The sequence below is a fragment of the Symphalangus syndactylus genome, chromosome 5 (genome assembly GCF_028878055.3).
Source record: "Symphalangus syndactylus isolate Jambi chromosome 5, NHGRI_mSymSyn1-v2.1_pri, whole genome shotgun sequence".
Lineage (NCBI taxonomy): Eukaryota > Metazoa > Chordata > Mammalia > Primates > Hylobatidae > Symphalangus > Symphalangus syndactylus.
The window spans coordinates 84,764,099-84,791,148 of NC_072427.2; the positions used below are offsets into that span (position 1 = coordinate 84,764,099).

The window sequence follows — 27,050 nt, forward strand, 5'->3', positions numbered from 1 at the left end:
TAAAGAACCAAGCGCCTTAGTCCACGCCTGCTGCTATGACAAAATGCCTTAGATCGGACAATTCAGAAACAGCATAAATGTGTGGCTCACAGTTATGGGGGCTGGAAACTGGAGATCAAAGTGCTGGCTGGTTTGGTGTACGGGAAGGGCCCAGTCTCTGCTTTCAATATGGTGCCTGAATGCTCTTGTCATCATATGACAGGAGGGATGGAGGGGAGGCCACTCTCTGAAGCCTCTGTTATCTGAAGCCTCTATTATAGGGGCACCAATGCTGTTCACGAGGGTGGAGGGCTCATGACCCAATCAATCCCCAGCCCTGGGATCCCCCACCCTCTAATACCGTCACCTTGGTGATTAGGTTCCAACACAGAAATTGTGGAGGAATAGACATATTTAAACCATAACACCCGGTATCTCAAATCATTACCACATGCACTGAGGCAGTTCTCTTAACAGTTAGTTACACATTAAACTAATTTGAAACAATCTGCACAACTACCCATTTCTAAGAGATACTGAGAAAGTCACATGAGAAACAGCAAAGCCACCGATCGAAGTAAAAGCCAATAACCAAATATCAGGGTCCTGCAGTCCCACCGTAGCACACAGCCATGGCCTCTGGAATTTCAGACCACAAGCATTCCGGCTCAGACAGGTGCTCAGCCAAAGGCCACAGTGAGAACATTAGGCTCTGTGGCCACAGGAAACCCGTAAGGTGTCACAAGAGGGTCCCTGCAGGTCTGAACATCCAACTTCAGGGCGACTGTCTGGGGTAAAGACAAACCCTGACCCCATCGACTAACCTTCCCTTTACCAAGGGCACCGCACACTGCCTTTCCTCTGGGTTCCAGAGCTTTGCAAAGTCAAGTGACCCCCCGCTTTGGAACCTGCCTCTGCACACGTGCATCTCAGATTGTGCGTGACCACCTGTCCTGAGTCTGAAATGGAGCTGGGCCATCCCAGAAAGTCGGCTCTGACTCCCCTGGCTTCCATCTTCATTTTCCTTCACACAGGCTTTCTGTTAGGAGGCATCACACCTGCCCCCCGCACCCCTGCCACACACATGCACGGGGACACACGCACACACACACACACACACACGCACACACCTCTGCTTCTGCCCAACGCTGCCGCTGGGCGCAGGCTGGGGCAGCCCCAACAGTGCCTTCCGGTGTGTGGTGGCCACAGCCCAGCTTCCTAGTGGGGACAGGCACTGGTGTCTACAGCTGACCCCAGGATGAGATGCCCTTGATGTAGCTACAGCAGGATCGCCACAGGTCTGATGCCAGGAACCACTAAAACCGGCCTCTGGGGCAGGTGAGGAAAGGCTTTTCTTGATCAGCGTTTCTCTACTATTTGATTCATGTGTTGCCTTTAATGGACTAACTATTGTTATCTATTCTCCATTCAATATAAATTTGCCTGCAATGATAGTAAATTGCATCTGTATACCAAAGATTTATTTAATGATCATGAACTCTTAACAACACTCCTGACTTGCCTCCTCATCTCACTCAGATGGACGTCCTTGCCCCCAGCTCAAAAGCATCAGGGTTTGCAGAAGGCTCCTGAGCAGCCCGCTCACCTGGCAGCTGCCTCCCATCCAGCTCAGAGGCGCCTCTTGCAGTTCAGAGGGAGCAGCACACGGACCGGAAATGCATTACGAGGAGCAGCTGCTGAGCTGGGCAAATGTTCAAAATGGTTTAGAGAAGAGAAACCTCCTCAGAACCAACTCCAGGTTTGCCCCATCTGCTGACAGCACGAAGCACTTCCGGTGGGACCATGTCTCGTTCTCTGTTGCTCTCCTCTCTCCTCTCCCCAGTGCCTGCCAGTGCGGCCCTCACTCCCTGGGCGCCCTAAAGCCGCCTCCAGAGAGGCCCTTTGCTCACAGTTTGCACCTTTCATACCTTTTATCTCTTGGTCCCTAAGGGCTCAGAGCCGCACAGCCCAGAGCAGCCCAGGGTTCCCCTCTGACGGTTTATCTGAGGGTAACTTCTTCCCCCAGCACTGGAATTACACCGACGGTTTATCTGAGGGTAACTTCCTCCCCCAGCACTGGAATTACACCTAGACCCAGCAGGAGCAGGAGAGAGGTGTCGGAGCCACCGGTCCTGGAGCTGCATGGGACCCAGCTCCGCATGGCCTGGGAACCAAGGACGCTGATGCCCGCCTGGCATCCCACTGACTCTGGAATGAAAACAAAGGCCTGTTCCACTGGCTTTCCACAGTCTGGATCTCTGTGTGTAGATGGACCCTACGTTTCCATGTGGACTCTGAAAGGGGGGAGTTAATTTCACCAGGCCCTCAAATGTGCTTGCCAAGGTATCTTTGTGGCCTGTTTGATAATGTCATCCAACTTCTTAGGTGCACAGAAAGCATCACTGACGCCTGCCTGTGGCGGGTGAGCACATTCTCGCTGCCCTGCACGGGGACAGAGCCCGTCTCAGTTCCCTCCCAGGCCCCGTGGGAAGGAGGAAAACCCAGGACTGCGGCAGAATTGAGACAATTTGACATCAGGCCAAGTCCTCAACACAAGCAGAATTAGTGCTAAGAGGTTAAAAGGTTATTTGAGGTCATATGGATACGACACAGGTCAGGAACGCTGAGAAGTTGATTAATATTATAGTGTAATATTAATGTTAGTAGCAATTAACAGCAGCATGCAGGTAGGTAAACAACCATGAGAAGAGAAAGGTGAGAGGAAGACAAAGTGAAGACTCACATCCGGGTGGGGGATGGCATACTGTCCCTGGATTGTGTAGGCCTAGAGAGAGAGAGAGAGACCCCGTCAGACTGCGACCTGGCTGCACCGCGGCTCAGCACCTGCCGCCACCCTCCAGCATGACAAGGACCCTCCGGTAGAAGCTTCCCCCTCACGTGCCTCTCCACCTGTCCCCATCCTAGGACAAAGAGCCAACCCTCCCAGGGCACCAGGAGCCCCAGGGGAGCCGCACCCACTTCCTCTGGGCGGGCAGAGCTGAGCTGGCCAGTTCAGCGGGCGGGAGGGAAACAGTTCAGCCTTGATGCTTCCGACTCCAAGTTTCTTAAAGCAAAAGAATCGAAGAGTGATCTGTTTGATCCCCCAGTAAGAGGTCCACTAATTATTAAGGTTTTGAAAATTTAATCAGCCATCTGAGTAAATACTTTTGGGGAATAATTTACCCCAAGAAGTCCAACAACAAAAGAAAGCTCTAAAAGGTGACCAAAACCAATTCACCAAAGCCAGTCTACGTAGGGAGCGGGTCTACATCAGTCACGGTTGCTGCCTCTCACGACCGCCCTGAAGACAGGGAGGGGTGGCCCTCCTGACGTGGGGGCAGCAACGCACCCCTCCCGAGCCATCGTGTGGGGCTCCTGAAGCCTCATTTTGGGTTCAGTATTTCCCTTGCCTTCAAAACAGTGACTCGAACCTGCAGCCTCTTCCCACCCACCCTGACTCTAAATCCGGGCAGGTGAGAGAGGCCCCACCTGCCCCACAGGTCCCGTCAGTGGAGACGCTTTCAGGTGATTCAGAAACTCATGGCCAGACAACAAATGGACCAAACAGAGTCAAGGGAGAGTGAAGACCACAAACAGCTGTCAGGACTCGGGACGCGGACGGGGCTGCACCAGGCCTGGTGGCAGCCTGGGGGTGGAGGGAACGGCTACCAGCCCCTGGCTGTGTGGGCCCCATGCTACTTCTCACGAGGACCTGTGGTATCAGTGTTCGAGGTGACCACATGTGGGGGTGGGGGAACCCTGTGCACCTGAGAGGGACGCCTCAGGGAAGGATCCGTGTCACCTCTGTGCAGCCCAAACCCTCCCATGGGTTTTGAATCTGCCAAGAGTTTTCATCATAAACAACCCAATCCTGGCAGTTAAAGGCCAGTCGACCTCCAGACAGGGACCCGGCTGCAGCCCGGCTTTGAAACAAGCCCCAGGGCTGTGAGGCCACAGTGCTGCATCGGCTGAGGAAGTAAAAGAATCTTATCAGATAGAGCAGGAACCAAGGACCTCACTGTCCTGTACAAAGTGTCTTGAGGACCACCTGCAAGTGTTTTGTAAAGGTGCTGCCAGGGGCACGTTCCCATGTGTCACCGAAGGTGAGGGGCCCTGGAACTCATGCTGGGAGCCGCCCCCTCAGCATACGGGGTCCCAGGTCAGCCCTGACTGTCTGAGCTGAACCACAAGAGCTCAAGCATCCTGCATCTTGGGCCACGCGAGTTTTCTGACTGATCTTCTTACTGTTGTTATGTTTTCTATCTGCTCGTCCCTTAGCAGGCTCTGCTGATTTAACTCATGACCATGTCGTGCTAGAAACGCGCTGGTGGCCGACAGGAGCTGCTGCTGGGTGCCCCCAGAGCACTCACAGTGGTGGGGCATCTCCCAGGTCCCTGATTTCTCCAATTGGACAGAAATAAAGTGGACAGGCCCTCCAGGTTAGCTCCGTCGGGTCTGTATTGGGTTGTGTGTCCTAATCTAGGCACTGTGGGTCTGAGTCGTCAAGGAGACGCCAGGGGCCTTGCAGGCTCCGGTCTTACTCATGCCCACACTTCTGGCTTTGCATTTCGGCAGCTCCCCTGGGTTACTTCAGGGTGGGTAACTCCCTGGACTCTGTCCTCCACCACCAAGGCTGACCACTGGCCAGACCAGACTGTCCCCAGGGCCCCGGGGCCCAGCTCTCAAAGGGCTGACATTTTAGCATCAGCCTCGGGACAGCACCCACTGCCCAGGGCCCTTCACCTGCTGCAGTCGGGAGGGCAGGCTACTGCTTTCTTTACAGGAGTGAGTGGTGTGTGGCCGGTGGCTGAGCAGGGCTCAGCTGCACCCCCTCTCCCCTGGAGCTGTGACTCCACCCCCAGCGGCTTTAAGACTCCACATGTGTTTGTATAAACACACCTTCCTTTTGAAAAAAATCCTACCTTTTATCACATGATATCATCATGGATTTGTTTAAACATCAAGGTGGAGTCCACAGAGGTTACTAACCTGGTTACCTAACCATGAATTTGGGGAAAGCAGCGAAATGGAGTTTTGCACAGGGACTTCTCCCGCTGTGTGACTCCTTGTGACCCTGTGACCTGAGCCCCCTAGGTCGGCGAGGTAAGGACATGCCCCACTGCCCATAGGGCTGTGACACCAGGCAAATCCCTGGCTAGCCAGGCCCAGTTTCCTGGCTATAAAATGGGAGTGTGCCATGTCCTGGGGCTGCTGTAAGGATGGCATGTGCATGTGGGGGCTCCCTGACCACAGCAAGGCAGGAATGGGTGTGTGCCAGGCTGTGGAGACGAGGCCAGTATTGGGGAAAGGCATGCCCTGCCCTGAGCACACGGGACCCCTGGGAGGGAAGGGATGGACACACACTCCCTGTCTCTCCCTCAAGCATGGGCCACAACTGGGAGATCTGATAAGATTCCTTTACACCATAAGGCAAAGCACCAGGAAAAGTCCTAACATTTGCCCCTTCTCTCCTTTTTGATGGTAAAGTCAAACCTCAGGCCTGTTCTGCCCTGCCAGGGTCACCTGTGGGAACGTCTGTCTCAACTCTCCCTTGAACAAAGACACACATCACGGCCGACTGGACACAGAGCTCTTCCAGGCCAACCCCCGCCGGACACCTTCAAAGTCTGTTGGCCACAGAGTGGCCCTGAGTGGGTGGGTGCTCCCTGTGCCCTGGCCGGGGTTTGGGCTCAGGTGAGGGGCTGGGGCAGGGCTCCCCTCCTCCACTCTCCTGCAGAAGTGCTGCCATCCCTGGCGGGAGAACACAGAGCTCAAGCACTGAAACCAAAAGGGCCAGATCTGCAGACCGGGTATGGGGGGGCTCCCGGGAGGCCCCTGCTCACAGCAGAGGGAGGTCCGGACACAGCGGCACAGACGCCCGCTCATCGGGCCATGTGTCTTTCCTCAGTGCAGAGCTCCCTCCTCTCGCATGTCCCTGCTACGAGCACATCCTGGGAGTCTGGGAACACGGATGTCAGGGGAAACAAGACCCTGGTTCTCACCGTGCTGTTTCCAACGTGAGCCATAAAGTCACCTAGAAAGCGCCTGCGCGCCGGCTAAGTTTCCTAAAAACACCCAGTTCCGGGAACTGGATTTAGGCAGAGCCAAGTCTTCCTGCCTGGGTCAGGGAGGGAGAACGTGATTCCGTGGGGCTGCCTCTGTGGGGGGATGCCACTCTGAAGGCCCCCTGCGCCCGCCTGGTGCTGGGTGTAGGTGGAAGAGCTCTGCCTCCAGCACGGGTGGGAGACGTGCACGTGAGAAGGCGAGAAAACCTGAGTGCACTAACGGGCAGCGGCGGGTGCTGCAGTAAAAGGCTGAGGTTGGCAGTGGAGGCCGCGAGCGGATCGGCTCTTACCTGACCACCTGCAAAAATGACAGGGGTGGAGGCGGGCTTTGGGCGGTAGGGAATGGTGGCACCTTTCGGTGGGGACTAGGAAAAGGGACAGGAGAGGGAGAGAGAGCGTTAGAGCAGCTTCGCAGCCTGGCAATGGGGAGGTGTGCCCCGGCCCAACCCACTCAGCCCCTGCACCAGCTCCACCCTCCCCACACCTCCCTGAGTTTCGCAGCAGTGCTGGGGGAGGGGAGTGAAGACCTCCAGCCCCCACACCCTCTGTGTGGCTGTCTTATGGCCTGTCCCTCCAGATGGCTCCTTTTTGCTGAGCCCTGGGCTGCAGTTTGCCACACACCGGCCTCCTGAGAGTACCACCTGCCCCGAACATCCCTGGGAGGCTCTGTGGCAGTGTGGAGGGTCAGTCCCACTGTGGGAGGCCAGCTGGGGTGGGTCCCTTGTGCACGAGACCCTGCTGGGCAAGGGCTGGCCACCAACCCAGACGGCCCCCTGCGGTGCTGGCCCCTCCGCGGGGGCCCCTCCTGGGATGCGCAGGGCCCTGCAGGCGGGGCTGCATGGCTTCACAGGGAGCTGCCCCTTGGAGCAATTCTCTTGAATGCTCTGGAGAAAGTTGAGCCCTGTAGGACTCCACCGGGACCTATATCCAAAGCGCTTGGCTTGGCCCGTGGTGACAGTCAGCAGAGATCTCCACAGGAGACTTGGAAACATCCCACTTCACTATTTGAAAAAGCATGTTTAAAGCGCTTATAGACTCCAAAGGAAAAAATCCCATAGTTACGATGAGGTTTGCCGTAATTTCCCTTGGTTATTCTGTGGGAAACACAGGATTAACATTCTCAAGTGCTAGCATTTTTAGCCTGCCCTCCTTCTCCTGGGTGAGTCCCCTGTCTAACTGTCCCCAGGGCCCAGGTCAGGGAGGCAGAAGTCCTGGGTCTGGGGGGTACCACAGCTGGGGCTGGTCCAGCAGGAAGAGGTGGGGGCTGGAGCCCATGAGCCGTTCCTGGCAGGGGGCAGCCTGTCCTGCAGGGAGTTCTGGGGCCTTGGCTGACTCAGGGCCAGCCCAGTGCTCAGGGAGTGCCACTCACACTCAAAGTTCCATGATGGGGAGTGGGTGGCTGGATCCACAGGGCCAGGGCCCCGGGGTGTGACCTCAAGTACTGTGGGGAAGGGGATGCGGGGCGGGTCTGGGCTGACTCAGGCTGGGCCTGGGGTGGGAGGAACTGACTGAGGTGGACGGGAGCCGCCGCTGCCCTCCCCGGCTCCTGGAGATGCCCAGCCTCGGGCCGGTGCCCCTGTGCTATGGGCCCTGGACCCCCACCCTGGCACAGGAGCTCCCAGCTGACCCTGACCTGTGATTCTCGCTTCTTGTCTGGGCACAGGGCCTGCTGGCCTCCCCTGGGACTGCATGAGCCTCCCTGCACTGGGTGCAGCGGTGCTGGGCCCTGGGTGGGCAGGGCACCATCTGTGGCGATGTCTGTATTCTCAGCGGGACCCACCCAGACTCATGGCACCCTGGGCAGCCCTGTCCTCTGTCATATCCTGGGTGTGAGGTGAGGCACGCCCACTACCAAGCCCAGAAGTCCTCCAATCAACCAGGAGGGCCCTCAAGGCATCCTTGGCTTTATTTTTCCAGTCACTCTTCATCTGAGGGCGGACCCAGCTGTTTCCAGGTGTGATGAATCTTCCTGGCTGGGATGATGGACCCTGGGCCTTGGGATGCTGCACAGCCAGTGGGAGTGAGAGCAGCTGCCCGGCCACCTTTATCGGCCATGTCTGCCATGAGCTCCCTGTCTTGCTCAAACCTCCCTGCCCAGGAAGGAGACAAGGTGGTTCGGATGACGGCCCTCGGGGCGTGGGCAGCCTTGGGGCAGCGGGTGCACCTGCATCTGTGGAGCTGCACCTGGCACTGCACTGGGACGCAGGCAGCAGAGGCACTGGGTGACGCTGACGAGACCCACGTGTTGTCGAGGAGCTGGACCTCAGCCCTCCATTAGGGATGTCCCTCCTAGAACTGTTCGTGTCACTGGCTGCTTCTGAGCCTCGGCCGGCAGGGCCTCCAGGGCCTGAGACTGGAAGGTTCAACAGATAGCTCAGACCGGCATGGCACTTTCACCCTAACCAGGGAGTGGGGAATATTTCAGAACAAGAATATTTTGAAACATATTTTTGACTTCACAAAGTATCAAACTTCAGGGAAACAACAACTACGCAAACATTTTTTACAGAGTCAAACGTGGGGTTTGAACCCCAAGGCAAGTACAAGAGAGGAGTGAGCCTGGGCTGCAGGAGGGGCTAGAGGCTGACCCTGCAGAGCTGCTAGAACTTTCCATCTGGGGCAACGTTTCTTCATTTTTGCTTCAGGAGAGACTGGCAACTGTTGATAGCTTCACGAATCTTGAGTATGTTTCAGAATTTTTTTCCTCCCCCCGAAATTTCAAGAGAGGCATCTGCTCTGAGCGGGTCCTTCTCTGCTTTTCCATTTTAATGCTTTTGTTCACCCATCTCTACTTCTGCATGAGTTTCGTATGTTTTCCCGAGTTCTGCCCTCTGTTCCTCCACGGTGGTTTGATGCCTCCTTCTGCAGAACTGCATGTGCAGAGGAGCCTCCTGCCTTTGCCTCCCTCCCACCCCCAGCTGCCCCTCAAGGCCTGGCTCCAACGTAAAGAGCACCGTTTCTGCAGCTCCAACTCAGTGCAGAAGACCCCTCAGGGGGATGACAACTTCTTATCCAAATCTGAAGATGAGAGGAGAGGCTCCCTTCTCTCCACATGCTCTTCCCTAGATGCCCCCATGAAGACACGGGACCCTGGGCTGGCAGCCCCAGCACCCAGCACCCCTATGGTGCCCACACTGGCACCGCTCTCGCTCAGGCTGCCTTGGAAGCCCAGGTCAGAAGCCCCCCACAGCTCCAACTGTGTGAGTCCTCGGGGCAACCGGGGCTTCCAAGCCTTTGCCTGCAGTGCCGGGAGGCCAAATCCAGCACTGACGTGGGCTGGCCCTGGCGCGCAGACGGTACCTCCAGCATGACCACACAGATCTGCTTGACACACTGGATGATGGCGTCTGGGGTCCCCGAGATGGTCACTGCTCGCTCTGTGGAGTTGGGCAGCATGTCCCCGGCCACCTGCACCTGGGCACCTGTGGACTGGAGAGAGGGGATGTTGGAAGAGAGCACCAGGGTGGCAGCACGTGGGGCAGCAGCACCTCCCGAGTCTCGGCACCCAAGGCAGCTCGGAGGACACTTCCTTGGAAACCTGCATACAGCCCACGCACCCCCTCCCCCGCCCCCATCCCAGCACCGCCCCTGCCACCACAGCCTGGCAGTCGGCCACGTGCCCCTTCCCCTGCCCCCCTCCCAGCACTGCCCCCATGCCGCCTCTGCTACCATGGCCTGGCACCCGGCCCTGCGCCTTCCCTCGGGCACACTTGACACCTGGCCGAGGCTAGACAGGAGGCATCTAATCAGAGGCGTTTTCAGGGAGACAAATGACTCTTTTCAAATACATGGAATTCTCTCTCCTCTGTGGAGTTTTAGGTCACAGAGAAAGGTGGACTCTGGTCATGGGAAAGGAAATGAAGATTGGGGCAGCTGCCCTGCTGCATAGGGCAAGGATTCAGGCTTTCCTTGAAATGGGACAAATGTGAGAATGTGAAGTTCACACCTGCAAACTCTGCCCACTGGGACAGGCCGATGGCTCAGGGCTGTCTCCAGGTGCCCTGGAGGCCCCTTACAGCACCCAGTGCCCAGGGCCTCCCTTGCCCAGAACCATGTGACCAGCTAGTTCCTCCCTGTCCCCAGCACGGCCCATAGGTGTGCAATGGGTGGGCAGGATCCATAGGTGAGCAGTGGGTGGAAAGGGCCCATATTTGGGCAGTGGGTGTGGGGGGTCCATAGGTAGGCAGTGGGTGGGGGGGGCCATGGGTGGGCAGTGGGTGGGGGGGGCCATGGCTGGGCAGTGGGAGGGTGGAGTCCATGGGTGGGCAGTGGGTGTGGGGGGTCCATAGGTGGGCAGTGGGTGTGGGGGGTCCATAGGTGGGCAGTGGGTGGGGGGGCCATGGGTGGGCAGTGGGTGGGGAGGGCCATGGGTGGGCAGTGGGTGGGTGGGGTCCATGGGTGGGCAGTGGGCAGGTGGGGTCCATGGGTGGGCAGTGGGTATGGGGGGTCCATAGGTGGGCAGTGGGTGGGGGGGCCATGGGTGGGCAGTGGGTGGGGGGGCCATGGGTGGGCAGTGGGTAGGGGGGGCCATGGGTGGGCAGTGGGCAGGTGGGGTCCATGGGTGGGCAGTGGGTGGGGGGGCCATGGGTGGGCAGTGGGTGGGGGGGCCATGGGTGGGCAGTGGGTGGGGGGGGCCATGGGTGGGCAGTGGGTGGGTGGGGTCCATAGGTGGGCAGTGGGTGGGGGGGCCATGGGTGGGCAGTGGGTGGGGGGGCCATGGGTGGGCAGTGGGTAGGGGGGGCCATGGGTGGGCAGTGGGCAGGTGGGGTCCATAGGTGGGCAGTGGGTGGGGGGGCCATGGGTGGGCAGTGGGTGGGGGGGCCATGGGTGGGCAGTGGGTGGGGGGGCCATGGGTGGGCAGTGGGTGGGGGGTCCATAGGTGGGCAGTGGGTGGGGGGGCCATGGGTGGGCAGTGGGTGGTCCGGGTCCCTGCAGCGCACTTACGCTTGCTCATGGGTCCTGTGACTCCTGTCTTGGACTTTGAGCTGTGGGGTCTGCGTGGCCAGCACTGGGCTTGCAGACAGCAGGGACGAGGCTCAGGAAGGCTGCCTGGCCTGAGACCACCACCCACACCCTGCCTAGAGGCTCCGCAGCGGCCCAGGCTGGGAAGGTCCTGTTACCTCCCTGATCTCCTTGATCTTGGAGCCTCCTTTGCCGATCAGGGACCCGCACTGGCTGGCAGGCACCACCAGCCTCAGCGTCACTGGGGGCTTGCTGGTGGCAGGGCTGTTGCTCATGGAGTTGATGATATCCTAGGGGAGAGACACGTGTGTTGGCAGCACATCAGGCCTCGTGCAGTGAGAAAGCAGGGGGGGTGCAGGGGGTGCGTCCTGACTTCCCACGCTCAGAAGCCCACAGAGCCCCTCCCATGCACAGCCAAGGACACAGTGGCCAGGCCAGGCCAGGGAGGACTAGGAGACGCCGCTGAAATGGACGGGCAGGTCCAGCAGGGCACACAGACAGCAAGGCAGGATGGTCACCATGCCACAGTGGGGTTGGGGCAGGTCTGGCCTTGGTCGTGGAGACCTGGTGGGCAGGGGGTGTGGACAGACAGGCTGATACAGGAAGTGTGGACGCTGGCCTAAGAGGAGGGGAGAATGGAGGCTGGAGACTGGGGGCTGGGTCTGATGCCCAGGGCCAGGTGAGGCAGGGATGTTGGGGACAGGCCACGACCAGGTGTCAAGGGCACGGGGGCAGAGAATGGCTCCTGGGGTCTTGCCTAGGGAAGGAGATGTGTGGTTAACGTAGAAGTGTGAGGGGGCAGCAAAGGCTGAGGTGGGGGTGGGCCTGTGCCCACCCTCCTGGGCAGCCTGGTTTGGCTCGTGGGCCTGACACCCAGGAGACAGAGCTGGGCTTTGGGTTCAGGCTGGCAACCCGTGGGGGACAGGGCTTCCGTCAGCCGCATGGGGAGTGTCCAGGCTGTGACCCGGAGCTCGCTGCAGAGTGCGGTAGACAGCTCGGCAGAGGCAATGACAGGGCGGCTCCCCCAGGACACCTCCCAGCTCTGGATCCATCATGCCCGAGCTACGATTCAGGGCAACACGATTTGCTCTCCACGAAAAGTGCCCTCTTCTTAGAAACAAGGCTTGGTCAAACTTGGACAAACTGCTATAGACTAGCAAGAAAATAGGATGGTGTCTCCTTTGTCTATTTTTTGTGCTGAGAGCTTGACTTCGACCCAGACAGAGCGTTCTCTCTGGTGAGGCTGGGGAGAGGCTGTGTGTCGAGGTGTGGGGTTGGGGACCTGAGGCACAGGCACAGACACTAAATTCCCACTTCCTGCCACCCGTTCTCATGGGGCCATGTCTCAGTCCCCTCCTCTCCCAGGAAAACTCCTTCTTGAATGGACTCATTGCAACCCGAATTCTGGTGCCTGTCTCTCCAAGTGGCCTCAATTCCCCAAGGATGATTGGGCCTCACTGGCTGCCCCGGGGGAACATTTGACTTTAACACAATTGTTCATTGAGAGGCACCTTAAAGAAGAAAGATAATAAGATTTTTTCAGGCCCAGTGGGCAGCATTTTTTGATTGGTATGAAGAGGACTTCAAATGAACTTCTGATTTAAAAATAGCTTCACTAAAACATTCTTTGGCTAAAGCTAGTCAGCAACCTGGCAGATGTCGGCAACAAACCAGACCCCCAGGCTCGTAAGCTCTCTCCTCCTTTTCCTCCCACTGCCCCATCCTTCCCTTCCAGCTCCTCCATTGACTCCCCCTCTATCTTTTCCAGCACTCCTAAAACTCCCAAATGCCGGCTGCCTGTAAAAACCCAACCCCCCAAGAGCCAGGTGAATAGGCAACTCCAGAAGCTAAACCTTGGATTGGAGCTGAATTCAGAGCTGTATTTACGGATTCCCTACACCCAGACAAGACCTGCAATGACCAATAGAGGAATTTTGAATTCTTTTGGTTGCACATGACCCAGAGTTACCTGAACTCTGTCAACAAATAAACCCTAGGGTCAAAAAAGTTCCCACAGCAAAGTCCTAAATGCCACCCTAAAACATCTCCAATAGGAACTGATTAGAACAATCACAAAGACAGCCGTAAGATGAAACGATTGGAGATTTGGGGACAGACTAGAAAGTTCCTTCCGACAACCTCAACTGTCTCTACCCTTTGAGGTAAGGGAGGCGCTGGCGTAAGGGCAGCCCTTTCGTCCCATGAGGTCAGTGGAGTGAAACCCCACTCGAAAGCAGAAATAGGGATAGGAATAGCCCTTCTGCTGAATGACAGCCACTGGCAGAACACACTGAAAAAGCTCTAGAACAAAAATGAGCCAGGATTCCTGCAGATCAGAGAGCTAGGCACCCCTCACCAGCCCCAGCACCCAACAAGGACACTCATGTAGTAGCTGCTGCATTCAGAAAGGACGCCAGAGAAAAGATGATCCCATCCCCAGAACGAACAACTGAGACATAGAAAGATCCTGGGTCCAGGCAGTGAGGGAGCCCGAGGAAGGAACGGGCGGCTGGCATCGGCCTGGCCTTCAGCTCTCAGGGTGACTGACACTGGACGCAGGTGGTCTTCCTCATCCTCCTGGTGGCTACGGGGCTCTTCCTGCATCCGACCTGCAGAAAGGTCTCACGTCATCCTCCTCCTCAGTTTAGATACACCACACCCTGGGAGGCGTTTCAAATAACCCGCCGCGTGTTCTCTCCCTATTTCCCAGCCCTGAACTGTAACCCTTGGGCCCTTGACTGGAAAACATTCCTTCTTGCTCTGGGACTCCACCCCTGAAAATTTAGTAGGTGGAGACTTTGCCTGAAAATGGGATGGCAGCTTAAATGCACATCAGAGACACTGTTTCCTGAGCTCCCGGGGAACTCCTCGGCCCACTGGCAGGCTGTGTGGGCTCTGGGCAGACCCCTGCCTCATGAGGTGGGTGCAGACTCGGATAAGGGTCTTGACACTGCACCTGACACAATCCTACTAACACAGGCAAAATGACTGGGGCAGAGCCTCTAAAGGCTGCGAGAGGTTCCACCAAAACATGACCCGAAATTCTCCACAATCCCATGACCCCAAATCCGAAAGAAGGGCTCAAACTACAGACAAACGGCCCCCGTCCAAGGCCTTCCCGGCCCGACCCCACCCCCATGGCTCCTACCCAAAGGTGTTCCTGACCTGACCCCAGCCCCTATGACATGCCTGTCCTGCCAGTACAGATACCAAGATACTGATCTGCTGAAGACCTCAGGGCCACCAACAAAATTATTCTCCCTTACTTCCTAGGGGTACTGAACCGAAACACAACTTCACTGTCCATTCTTCCCAAAGCCACTTGCTTCATGGTGGTGGGTGTTCACGCTGCCCCTCCAGGGCTGCCGCTAGACCAGGAGAGTGAGCATGTTTTGCCCTCACTGGGGAGGACAACGATGAACTTGGACAGTCACGTCCTGGGGTCACTGAAGCCCCCTCCTGCTTTTTCCAGGTCCTCATTAAGACTTAGAAGACCTAAATCTCCCTAGCGATTCAGTTCTGACACATCGTGGTGACGCCCTCCTTTGTTCAGAGATGAGGAAGCCTGTGGAGGACCCCACCCACCTGCAGCCTTAGCGGAGTCTGTTGAGAACCCCGGCCTAATGTCCTACTTCACAAATGAAGCTGGAGGTGATCAGGCAGGGCCTGTGCTACAGAACCGGACCAAGTTCATCCACTGAAACCCTGACCCTCCGTGTGACTGTGTTTAGAGATGGGGCTTTACAGAGGTAACTAAGGTAAAATGGGGTCCCTACGGTAGACCCTAATCTGACTGGTGTCCTTGTAAGAGGAGACAAGGAACTGACACACACAGAGGGGTGACTCTATGAGGATCCAGGAAGAAGATGGTGCCTGCGAGCCAAAGAGAGAGGCCTCAGAGGAACCGGCCCTCATGGCACCTTGATTTGAGACTTCCAGCCTCCTGGACTGTGAGAGAACCAGCGTCTGCCGTGTAAGCCACCCAGTCGTGGCATTTTGCAATGGCAGCCCAAGCAGGCTGGGACAGTGTGCTGCCGCTAACCTGGCTCTCCTTCTGCACAGTCCTCTGTGGTGCAGAAAGTCTGCCAGATGCAGAACTCATCACACTTGCCAGTGCTTGTCAACTAACCAAGGGCCCATGGCGGTGGATGCTCTGGAAACAGAGGGGCTTTTAGCTCTGCTGGAAGCCCACCCTACATGGGCCGGGTGCTGAGTTCTTGGGTACACTTCTTCCTAGAGAGGTGGTGACTGCAGATGAGAGGCCAGTGCAGACGGAGATGCGGACGTTGGAGGAGGTGCTCTGGGGGGTCATTCTGCCCAACCAGTGCTTTAGCCACAGCTCGACTCCAGTTAAGCCTCGAAGGCTGGATCTCTGGAGGCAAGCAAAGAGGTCATTGTAAGATTTCAACACTTCACCCCTGATTTTGAAAAGGAAGAATGGACAAATTCTGAAAGTTCTGGTTGTACCCTTTACTCAATCTTCTCTGGTGCTCTCAGCAGGCTGTGGTACCAGATGATTTCAAACGGGTATTAGCTAAGTCAATCCATGAAACTACTCATCGTGCTGTAGACAAATTGATGAATATCTCCAATCAACATTGGTGGGAAAGCTTTACAAAGACTGGATGAATATCTCCAGTCAACACTGGTAGGAAGCTTTACAAAGATTGCCGTAGACAAATTGATGAATATCTCCAGTCAACACTGGTGGGAAGCTTTACAAAGACTGCTGAGGTTCTTTTAAGGCCAGGTATCTGTCACCGGCACAATCCTAACATGGTGTGAGGGTGAGAGATGGCCCCAGAGCGATGACTCAAGGGCCCTCTGAACACCTTCAGGTAGATTTTAACCAGTGTCCACCTGGGACTGGAAATGCTTTCACTGTTACGTGTGTGTTTTCAGGATGGGCTGAAGCACTTCCTTGTTTAAAAGCTACAGTTCTTAAAGTTGCTAAAAAATTCCTTGATTTTGTATTTCCAACATGAAGCATACCAACTTTTACATGAAGTGATTGAGAAATACATTTTACACAAACCATTATAACAGAACTCTCTGAGTAGTTACCCCTTACTCAAGAACAATACTGTCCTGACCATCCACAGTCTTCTGGAAAAACCGAAGGACCAAAAGATGAAAACTTTCCGAATCCCTTGAGCTTCCTTGGCCGTACAGTCTGCGTGCTTGGAGACACCTCAGCTCTTCCTCCATCGACTGATGACGGGAGGGCTCGTACCTTTAGGAATTCCTGATACTCGACTCTGCCCTGCTGCAGCAGAGATGGCAAATGACTGCAGAGGACTCAGCACGGCCCTACATAACCTACGTAATCGCGCAGGTTATGGCTGCTTCCCATGACATCTTCCCAAACATCCTCCTTAGTATCTTCAACCAGGAGATTTTGTCTACTGGAAGGGACATCAGAGAAAATCTGTTTCTCTAACCTCATTGGAAGGGGCCTTACCAGGTATTGCTAACAAATCCAGCAGTGAAACTCCAAGGAATCAGTCCTTGGTTTCACATTTCACAGCCAAAGCGGCGATTCAGAATTCCACACAACTAGAAAACGACTCCCACACAGGACCTCAGACTGAGGTTCTCTGGAATCCTCTAGAGGCAGCCATTCCTCAGAAACAGAAACAGGCGGCTGATCTGAGACCTTCCAGCAAGCTGAAGGCCTTGGGCAAGGGACACTTTCTGCTCAGATGTCCTGACAAGACCTCTGTCTGATTTGTTTCACTTTTCATCTGCTTACATAGAATCATTCTCCCTCTTATTCTCCCTGGACCCCTGGTTGTCATCCACCTCTGTTGATGGTCCCTTTTCTATTTTCTTTTCACTTTATGGTAATTGTTAGGTTAGCACATACTCGTTCTAGTGCCGTTCTTGATTATCCCAAACAGTAACCACTGCCCTCACTCTCATGACTACTGGACACACCGCCCACCACCAGGCCCCAGGGATGAACATCTCTAGAAATGCCAGTTTCATCAAATGGGACCCTGGAGAATGACAGCTGATGGTCTTTCTGCTTGCATCTACGTGGACAACTGACTCTAAACAAATCGCCTGTGACTTTGCTAGCGTCCCTTTCTCCTAGAAAAGCAACCAATTATTAAAGTTTACTGATCGGTCCCCAGGTCATTCGAAACTTAAATTCAGCAACCTGCATGGGGCAACCGGCCACGAAACACTGGCCATGAGGGAGAAACTAAGACAGGTCCCAACTGAAGCCAGAGGACACAGGCCTCGGTTCCAACCTCTTGTCCTGAGCAACAGCCCTTCCCCAGTCTCCATATGCCTCCACCAGACACTGCTTCTTTGGGACCAGTCACCAGGTCCTGCTGGCCTCAGATGAATACCTCAGACACCTTAGGAACGGTATCCTGAGACTTCTTTGTATACAAAGACCCTAATTCTATAATCTCCACAGCTGGAAATTCTGACTCAAACTCGAGTTCCAAAACGAGGCCACCTGTGATTATTTGTGTACTCGTGGGAGGGATGACTGAGTGCCCCCACAGTGGGAATCACACACGCAGAAACTGTGGTCAGAAACCCATCGCCAACTCCGGCAGAAGTTATTCGGGACACCGCCTGCCCTGGGTGGAAGACGTGTTGGTACAAGCAGCAGTGGGTGATTGCTTTTCTCCAGTTTCTTGCTGGCCAGCCATGCTGGCGTCTGTGCCACTGCACATGTTACCCGCAGAGCGAAGGTCCCAGGAGCGGGCTGCCCAGCACCCTAAGGAGTGGCTACGAGGCTCTCCAAGGCTGGTCCTCACAGCTATGGGATGTGTCCTCTTGCCTCAGGTTGGGTAACGGCGCTCTTGGTCTCACCACCGTCCGGGGACTGGGTTGTTCTTGTTTCTGCCTTGGTGTCACGATGCTGGTCTGCTGTATTCCATCAGTCTCCCATCAGACAACGGCCAGGATGACTCAGCAACAGAAAGATCCAGAGGACCCCGCAGCACAGCTGACAAAAAGGCAACTGAACCATCCCCAAGAGGCGTGACCTGGCTCTCTAGCCTTTCCTGAACTGTCTACCCTCTTGCAAATGAGAGAGTGGCTAAAAGGGGAAACTAAGAGACAAGACAGTGGCCAGGCCACCTACGATAGGGGAACACTGGCCCCAGTGTCTGCAGCGGGCAGTCAGCTTACTCATGTGCATCCCCAGTTCCAACTCAGGACCCACTGGAAAAGGCCTCGCACACTCCTCCAACCAGTCACATGGGATGCCCCGCTTCTAGCCCCACTGCCGCCCACATCTCTCCTCTCCTCTCCCACTCCCAAGCTCCCCCTCCTGCCTGCCTTTGAGTCTCTGCCAAGCACAGAAGACGGCGCTGACCCCCACCATGGCCAGCTTTGAATAATAAAGAGCTTCTGCCCATTCCCCCTCTGAGGGGTCTTTGTTTATTCCCACAAAGTGTACCTCATTACTTAATGGTCACCCCTCAAAGACACTAAATGCATCTCTAACTTCCAGCAATTTCAAGAAAATTAGAAACACATAAAGACATTAAAATTTCACTCAATGACAGAATACACAGAAGTGCTGCTCTTTCTCTCTCTGCCTTGCTCTCTCTGTCTCTCTGTCTCTGTCTCTGTTTGTCTCTGTCTCTCTGTTCCTCTCTGTCTCTCTCTCATCTGTCTCCCTCTCACTCTGTCTCTCTCTCTGTCTCCCCCCCTCTCTCTCTCTCTGTCTCTCTCTCTCTCTGTCTCCCCCCCCTCTCTCTCTCTGTCTCCCTCTCTCTCTGTCTCTGTCTCTCTCTGTCTCTCTGTCTGCCTCTGTCTCTCTCTCTCTCTGTCTCCCCCCCCCTCTCTCTCTCTGTCTCTCTCTCTGTCTCTGTCTCATATCCACCAGCATGGATGGCCTCTACCTTTACCGTCCGTATCTCAGCCAGGCTCCATCATCTCTCATGGGGGCCCAGAGGCATGGTGCTGTGTGGCTGAGGACCAGGGCTGTGCCAGCCAGGGCTTCCTCGAGAGCCATGTGGCAGAGCTGGCTGGAGGCTGGAGGTGCTGGTGTGGCCCAAGGGTCAGCCAGGCTGCATGCCCCAGGGGAAGGGTGGGGTGTTCTGAGGCCGTGCTCGGTGCCCCAGGGCAGGGTCTGGGGAAGCTGAGGGAGGTGGACCTAAGGCACACAGCCGGGAGTAGCTGGCTTCAGAAGGATGGAGGGACACTGGCCCCTGACCGGGTGAACCAGAGCTGGGGAGAGGCCCTGGGAGGCAAAGGAGGTGAGCGTAGTTATGGGGCTGCCTGGGTGGGCTGGGGCATCCCCTAGTCCAGGTGTAGGGGAGAGGACCCAGGGAGCCAGCTGGGACCAGGCCTGCCCCCGCCAGGCTGGCAGAGGTGCCTGGGGTGCAGGTTACCTCCTCAAACTTGTATGCGATCATGGCAAAGGCCTTGAAGATGGCGTCTGTGGGGCCTGTGATGGTCACGATCCTCTCTGGGCAGTTTCCCTCTGAGATGTTTATTCTTGCACCACTCTAGGGTGAGAGCAGAGAAACCCCAGCGACCTGATTAAAACCCTTGGGCCAGTGGGTCGGGGGCCGCAAGTCCGTTGACAATTGACACAAGCATGTGCCTCTGTCCGCTGACGCAAACCACGACTGAACAGTAAAATGCTTCTGAACAATCTCCTTTACAATGAAATTTTAACTAGCAAAAGGAATCCAACAGATCCCTTCCCCACAGGGAAGCACAGGAGGCCTGGGTAGGGGGAAAGGGGCCCCGCGTTGCACTCCCCACACGCCCCGGCCAGCCGAGAGCACAGGCAGGACATCGGCAGGGGCAGAGCCTGGGGACCCCCCCTCCGCCCACCCGGGAATGGCTGCGGACAGGTGCGGACCCACCACACTCACCTCCTCACGCATCTTCTTCACAGTTTCTCCTTTCTGGAATAAAGATTTAGACAATAAGGAAAAGGCATCCCTCTGGCTCTGAGGATGGCGCGGCCCATGGTGGGTGGGGAGCGGCCTGGCCCATACGCCCACACAGCAGAGCCTCCCGCCTGTGCTGGAGGAGCAAACCAGCCTCTCCACTAAGAAGGCCAGGCTCCATGCCCACCACACCCTGGCAGACATTTTGGATGGGAAACTGAGGCCCAGGAAGGCAAGTGCACCCACCTACGGGCACACAGCTGGCAAGGGTGGTGCAGGTCTGACCTGACTCCCCACGGCAGCTCACTCGTGGCACATGGCAGTGTGCGTGCCCTCAGGTGCCCCGCATGGCCGGCTACACTCTGGCTCGGCCTCCTGGAGGTGGTGACTCTCGGAGACACGCCCTCTCAAGGGTTTGGGAGGAAGCCGGGACAATGAGCTATTAGAGGCGCCCCCATGGTGGGACTGAGGGGAAGGACACAGGGCCCCCGGAGGTGGTGAAAATGTGACGAAGACGGGGAGGTGGCCCTCACTGCTCGGCCTCCCGGGGCAGCAGGCTTCCAAACTGGGCCTTACTTTCCCCGGGCCAGCCCTGATTTGGAAAGAAAGTGTCTGAGGGCTGCTGCCTCCACCTGCACTCCTGGAGACCACCCAGACTACATGGCCGGCTGAAGAAGGCGTGAGAAATCATTCTTCATAGGGTCTTCAACCGGGAAGAAGGACTGGCCATCAAGGCCAGGGTGGCCTCGCTAGGCGACCAGCTGGAGTGAACCCCTTCCCCTCAGGCCGCACAGAGCCAGGGACCAGCTTCAATGTCATACAGCATAAAGGCAACACCTCTGGGGTCCTGTCTTCATGGAACACAGACCACCCACCAACCGGGAAAGGCGCACCTACTGGGTGCCACCTAGCACCCAGGGATGCTGCCATCCTCACCATCCCTTTACACAGACCTCAGAAGAGGCAGAGATTCAAGCAATAATTACCTTCCCGATGATGCTTCCAACTTCCTGCAGGAAAAAAAAAATCACAGAAAGATGACGTCATAGAGCAGGAGGAGGAAAACACTGGAGGCAGACACTACCGAAACCTGCCTACCTTCCTGGTGTGAGTGAAGAAGGGAGAATTCAGAATCTGCTGGTGGGTGGGGGAGTGTGTACAAGCCAGGCTCCTATACAGAGGCCCTGAGCCGGGGCTTCCTTGGTGCCCACCTGACCAGGCCAGAGATGGGCTGACTCTAGGTGCCCCGGGGGAGGGCAGCTGGCTACCCCCGATAAATAACTCAGGGTGCATCACCTATGCACTCGGGCTACCAGGAAACCCTGGAAGAAATGTGTAAAAAATAAAGCCTCCTTCAATTGTGTGACTTAAAGAAAACTTAGCACTGCTATTGCTCCATGACTCCTATTCAAACAGCAGCCTGTTAAAAGGAATGCTGGAAGATGCTGCCACAGTTCTGATGGTGAGCCCAAGGCAGTTTCGGGACACACACTCTCCACTGGGCTGAGTGGCCCAGTATCTCCCTGTCCAGCAGCAGGACAGAGCTGACAGGTGCTACTGTGGCCTGTCACCTGAAGTGAGGCCAGCAATGGTGACGTCTGTGAGACTGTGAGGATGACATGCAGAGGGGTCCGCGGAGGCAGAGGGAGGCTGTGAGGATGACGTGCAGAGGGGTCTGTGGAGGGAAAGGGAGGCCATGAGGATGACGTGCAGAGGGGTCCGTGGAGGCAGAGGGAGGCCGTGAGGATGGCGTGCAGAGGGGTCCGTGGAGGGAGAGGGAGGCCATGAGGATGGTGTGTAGAGGGGCCCGTGGAGGGAGAGGTAGGCCGTGAGGATGACGTGCAGAGGGGTCGGTGGAAGGAGGAGGACACTGGGCACAGGTAGGGGCCCCCGTCAATCAGAGCACCTCCCCCACAGAGTGCAGCTGGGTGGCATGGCCGCTGCTGCTGGAGATGGGGCCGTGCACCTGGCCTCACAGAGAGCCCCATCTACCATGCGCCTTGGCTCCTGACACCCACAGTCAGAGAGGCAGGTCCCTCTGTCTCCACTGCAGGAATGAACGCTCTGGGTGTGGGCACCACCACCTTCCCCCGGGGAGGAGGCCGTGTCTTCCGGAAATCTAGGATGTGCCAGTGCTGTGAGGCTAGAGCTCAGAGCCTCTGCCAGCCTCCTCCTCCTCAGCCCCCTCCCGGCGGGAGGCCACGCAGATACTGGCAGTTGGATTCCTCATGGTGCACACCTGAGGCAGGAAGGAAGAACTGCGGGGCCCTGTGCTGTGGGGCTGGAATTGGGTTCCATGTAGGGAGCTGAACGTGGAAGGAAGTGTTCTACGGGGGTGCAGCCCAGGACCCACAGCAGCCCAGGGGCACCATGCACCCTGGCTTCCAGAACATGCCACCACACACAGGAGCTGCTGGGGAAGTGGCTGGTTCCAGGACTGGGACAAGGAGGACAAGATGAGCAGAGAGCAGGATGGGGCTATAGGAACAGGGACTCGTCGGGCCTTGGGGTTCTGGCCAAAGCAGGGCAGCGAGGGCATCGGAGCAAATCACGTGGTCATGGAAGGAAAAGCCAGGGAAGAACACAGCAACCTGACTCCCAGAGGATAGAAACACATGCTCTGGAAGTCTGAGGACAGGTTCCTGGGAGCGGCCAACAGGCACACCCCGGGACAGAGCTGCTCCATGTTCCTGCCAACAGCCAGGAGACCTAGACCAAGGCATGGGTGCTCCACACACGCCGTGCAGAAAGTGCCAACTGCACACTCAAAGCCGACGATCTACTCCAGGTGGAAGGGACTCTAGACAGGGAACCAGGGGATGCTTTGCGGCCGCTGTGAAGGGAGGCCAGTGGTGGGAATGCATCCGTGTGGGTGCCCTGACACTGGTGGCTGTGTGTGGTTGCGCTGGAGAAGGTCCGTTTGTAGGAAACATGCAGAAGGCATCAGGTTGGCACTGTCTCAAAGGGGCTGTACCTATAACTGCTTTGTAAGTTTGAGATTGCTTAAAATAAGATTAAAAAATGGTCCAAAGACCCAGGCAGTGTCAGGTTCTGTGTGCCATGTCTGCCTTTCCTACAGTGCCAATGGCCCAGGCGGTGCGTCTCTGGTTCTGTCTGCTGCGGCCGCCTTTCCTACAGAGACAATGGCGGCTCCTCTTACCTTTCCATGCATCAGCAGGCGGATGGTGAGGGTCACGTTCAGGCCACCTTCTGAGACCTTGGACTCCATCCTTCTGCCAAATTGTGGCTGAGGGTGGTGGCTTAAGGTGCTGAGGGTGCTGTGAGGAAGGACAGATGGGGCCCAGAAGGTGTCACCTGGAGAGAGAAGGCACAGCTGCTGCTAGAGAAGAGTCTCACGGACCACACACATCCAGGGGTGTCCTGGGCCGCTACCACTCCAGCCTCCCGGGTGGCAGTAGAATGGGGTTGCCCACCCGCCACATGCTGACCAGCCTCGCCTGCTGCGCACAGGGTGTGCGGGAGTTCAGGGGAGGGCCTTGGGAGAGGCCTCCAGGGAGGCCCCATGGCTGCCTCCCTACTGACGCTGGGCAGGCCACTGCAGCCCCTGGCCAAGGTCTGCATCTGCCCAGGGTCACAGAAGCACCTCTCTCAGCAGCCGGAGACTGGCAGGAGCTACCCCTGTGAGGCCCAGGGGACTCGCACCTCACAGGCCCAGCGCCCTGGGGCTCTGCCCCCTGCTTCCGCTGTGGCCTCAACACACAGTCACGGGGTGCCAGAGTCCCCTCACCAGGGTGTGGGAGCTGGCCCTTCACATCCCAAGCCTGCCATCTTCATCCCCTCATGCTCTCATGTGACTTAGTCTCCGCCAACTAAGCTGCCAAACGGCTGGTGTCCTTGGCAGTTCTCAGCAAGTGCCTTCCACGCACACAGTGCTGTCTGCAGTCATCGTGTCACTACTGTGCACCGTCATTCAGCAAGTTGACGGAGCCCACTGGGCAAAATTAAGGCCTCATTTTATGATTGAGCAGCAAAGAATGATGGTAGTGAAAGTGAGGGACTCGTGCGACAGTCAGGGTGGCACGGTGGGGACCCTGCTCCAAGGTACTGGGCTCTGCAGGGTCAGCCCCATCCCGAGTCCTTCCCTGAAGGGCAACACCTCACCGAGGGGGCTGGCTCGCAAAACCCACCAGGAACAGAACCCTGTGAAGCCGCACCCCCCACCATGATCGAGCTGCCTGGGCACTGCCCTTTGATTCAACCGGTTCACACAGAAGAGGCAGCTACGAGTTAAAAGTCAGGGCAAAGGGCTTTTTTTCTCAATAAAATAGTTCTATTAAACAAATATGCTAAAACACAAAGATAACACAGAGGCAAAGCCTGTTCTGACTGCCTGTGTGGTGTGTAAGGAGGATCTGCAAAGAGCAGCCACAGGTGTCAGGGGGTGGACAGGAGCCACAGCCAGGGACGCACCTCTGCACTGACAGTGACATGCTGTCTATACCCGCGCTTATGCTGTCTATATCTGTGCTTACTGTGCTTAAAAACACATGTATAGGTCACTTCATCAACACACTCAGACTATCACAAAATTATTGTAATTTTATTACAAATTGTTATCTGTAATATTATTTGTATTAATTTGTAATTTTATTACGTTATTATTTGTAATAAAATGACACTTTGAAGGACAAGGATTTTCACGTTGCATTTAACGAGGACTTCACGTAGCACAAAGGGTTCGGAAGATCATTCTTGCATACAAATGCTGTCTCTTCACTGTGCGGCACGACAGACACATGTGGCTTTTTCAGTTTAAAACTAAACACCCACAAGCACATTTAAAGTGTCAAACAGCCTTGTGTGGGCGGCGGCAGCTGCCGGGGGAAAAGTACAGAGAGAGGCCATTTCTGGCAGCGCGGACAGCTCTGCTGGACAGCACAGCTCACGCCATTGCTTCAGTGACTCATTCTAAGTAGTGCATTCGTGTAGACAGATCTCAGAAAGGAGAGCAGAGTATCAGTTCAAATGCATGGCATGGCCCCTGAGAAGCACCTCTGTGCGCACACGGGCACCCTGAGATAAGCCTGGCTGCACCCTTTAACCTGTGGGTGCCGATGGACCAGCACACATGGACTGCATCTCGGTGTGGCTGGTCTAGAGCTCCGTGCCTCCTTTTTAATTAAAAACTCTCTTCCCCATCAGAGGGACAGCAGGGGCCCGCAGCCATCTGTTATGTCAAGGTTTCCAGCCCAGGGAAGGGAAAGTGGGTCAGCTCCTGCCAGGAGTGCTTAGGGCTCCAGGCTGTCAGCCTCTATCAGTCACACATGCCAGCGAGCTGCAGCCAGTGCCTCTCTTCATTGCAAGGGCGGCATGAGTGAGGGGCCATCCTGTGCCGTGCGGGTCACCTGGGACTCAGTGCCCAGGGCCCCAGAGGACCTACCCTGCTCCAGTCAGCACCTCCCAGAGCTGCAGACCACTTGGAAGGCCAGGGTGAACGAGGCATCAGCCACTCTCTGGCTGTCCCTAGGTACCTGCCCGTCCATGCCGTCTGCAAAGTGCCCTGGCCTTGCTGCCACCTCCGTGGCTGCTGCTGTCCTTCCCAGCTAACACTGGCCATCTGCCCAGAGTCCATGGGGCAGCTCAGTGGCTACCAGGAAATGAAGGGCTGAGGTGGAGCCTGCAGCAGCCCACGCTCTGACCACTGGCATCCAAGGCCCTATGGGACTGGCCGTTCCTCAGAATGGAGCCTGTTCTGAGGCTTGCCCGCCCCTTCCCACACTGTGTTCCAGAAACAGGCAGAGCTCTGGTCCATCCAGGTCCCTCCCTCTGTCCCGTCCAGTGCTGGAGATTTAGCACATTTTAGCCCATGCAATGGGACAGGGAGAAGAGACAGGCACAGTCATCCCGTGAGGGCCTGGGTCCCCACCCACCTCATCCCCACCCCCTGTCTGTACCTGGGGCCCTCACCTGCCTCCCTTCCTGTCTATACCCAGGGCCTCCACCTCCTCCCTTCCTGTCTGTACCCAGGGCCCTCACCTGCCTCCCTTCCTGTCTATACCCAGGGCCCTCACCTGCCTCCCTTCCTCTCTATACCCGGGGCCCTCACCTGCCTCCTTTCCTGTCTATACCTGGGGTCCTCACCTGCCTCCCTTCTTCTCTATACCCAGGGCCCTCACCTGCTTCCCTTCCTGTCTATACCCAGGGCCCCCACCTGCTTCCCTTCCTCTCTATACCCAGGGCCCTCACCTGCCTCCCTTCGTGTCTATACCCGGGGCCCTCACCTCCTCCCTTCCTGTCTATACCCGGGGCCCTCACCTGCCTCCCTTCCTGTCTATACCCAGGGCCCCCACCTCCTCCCTTCTTGTCTATACCCGGGGCCCTTACCTGCCTCCCTTCCTGTCTATCCCCAGGGCCCTCACCTCCTCCCTTCCTCTCTATACCCGGGGCCCTCACCTGCCTCCCTTCCTGTCTATACCCAGGGTCCCCTCCTGCCTCTCCCTGCCCCCCGTCTGCACCCGGGGCCCCCACCTCCTCCCCACTGTCTGCACTTGCCCAGGGGGTCTGTGGACCACCATCTCCAGATGTGCCTCAGGCCAGAACACACTCTGCACCCCAGCTCCCAGGGGATGCAGCCTATAGCTGTGGTCATGGGGATTTCAGACACCCACATTTGACATATGTGACCAGCACGACTCCTGACCCACTCCATCCCATGCATTAACAAGCCCAGCAGCCCCACCCACCATGTGAGGCACAATCTGAGCTTTTCTGCACCCTCTTCCACCCCCACTGCCCCCAGGTCCTGCCCCACCCTCCAGCCCCTGCTGTGACAGGTGCCAGGGATGCCTCCAACCAGCAACACAGAGCCCCCTCCCTCCTCCCCACTCCCTCCCCACTCAAGACAACTCTCCACATCCCATTCTCTCAGAGTTTAGTCTAAGGCCTCATCCACCATCCCCCAACTGCCACAGGCCCTGAGGGTAAAGGACCCCAGCACTTCTCCTCCCCAGAGACTCCCCTCCCCGCCCGGGCCTAGAACACCCTCCTTCCCGCACTCAGTCCTCACTCCACTGTGGCCCCTCCTCATGGGGCTTCCCTGTTAATATCAGCTCCCCTCTCCAGGACTCCCTCCCCTCTCCAGAGTTCCCTGCGCTGATTTCCAGCTCACACAGTGGCCCTGACGCATAGCTACGGAAGTAGAGAGGGT

The 27,050-nt window shown here is 56.7% G+C and overlaps 1 protein-coding gene across 50 annotated transcripts in view; it reads right to left on the reverse strand.

Annotated features, from left to right (window-relative positions):
- Positions 1-27,050, reverse strand: part of PCBP3 (poly(rC) binding protein 3) — a 286,767-nt gene that overhangs the window by 20,810 nt on the left and 238,907 nt on the right. For 25 of the 50 annotated variants that reach the window (XM_055279975.2, XM_055279979.2, XM_063640461.1 and 22 more), the window contains 8 exons: positions 23,043-23,197; positions 20,869-20,892; positions 19,865-19,897; positions 19,373-19,489; positions 11,165-11,296; positions 9,345-9,473; positions 6,266-6,409; positions 2,723-2,764 (listed from right to left, as the gene is read on the reverse strand). In XM_055279975.2, the coding sequence (XP_055135950.1) occupies positions 2,723-2,764; positions 6,266-6,409; positions 9,345-9,473; positions 11,165-11,296; positions 19,373-19,489; positions 19,865-19,897; positions 20,869-20,892; positions 23,043-23,197 (776 nt within the window). Of the gene's footprint in view, positions 1-2,722; positions 2,765-2,958; positions 3,044-6,265; positions 6,410-9,344; positions 9,474-11,164; positions 11,297-19,372; positions 19,490-19,864; positions 19,898-20,868; positions 20,893-23,042; positions 23,202-27,050 lie in introns of those variants that run through there. The other 25 variants (XM_063640468.1, XM_063640456.1, XM_063640458.1 and 22 more) reach the window with 7 other exon arrangements.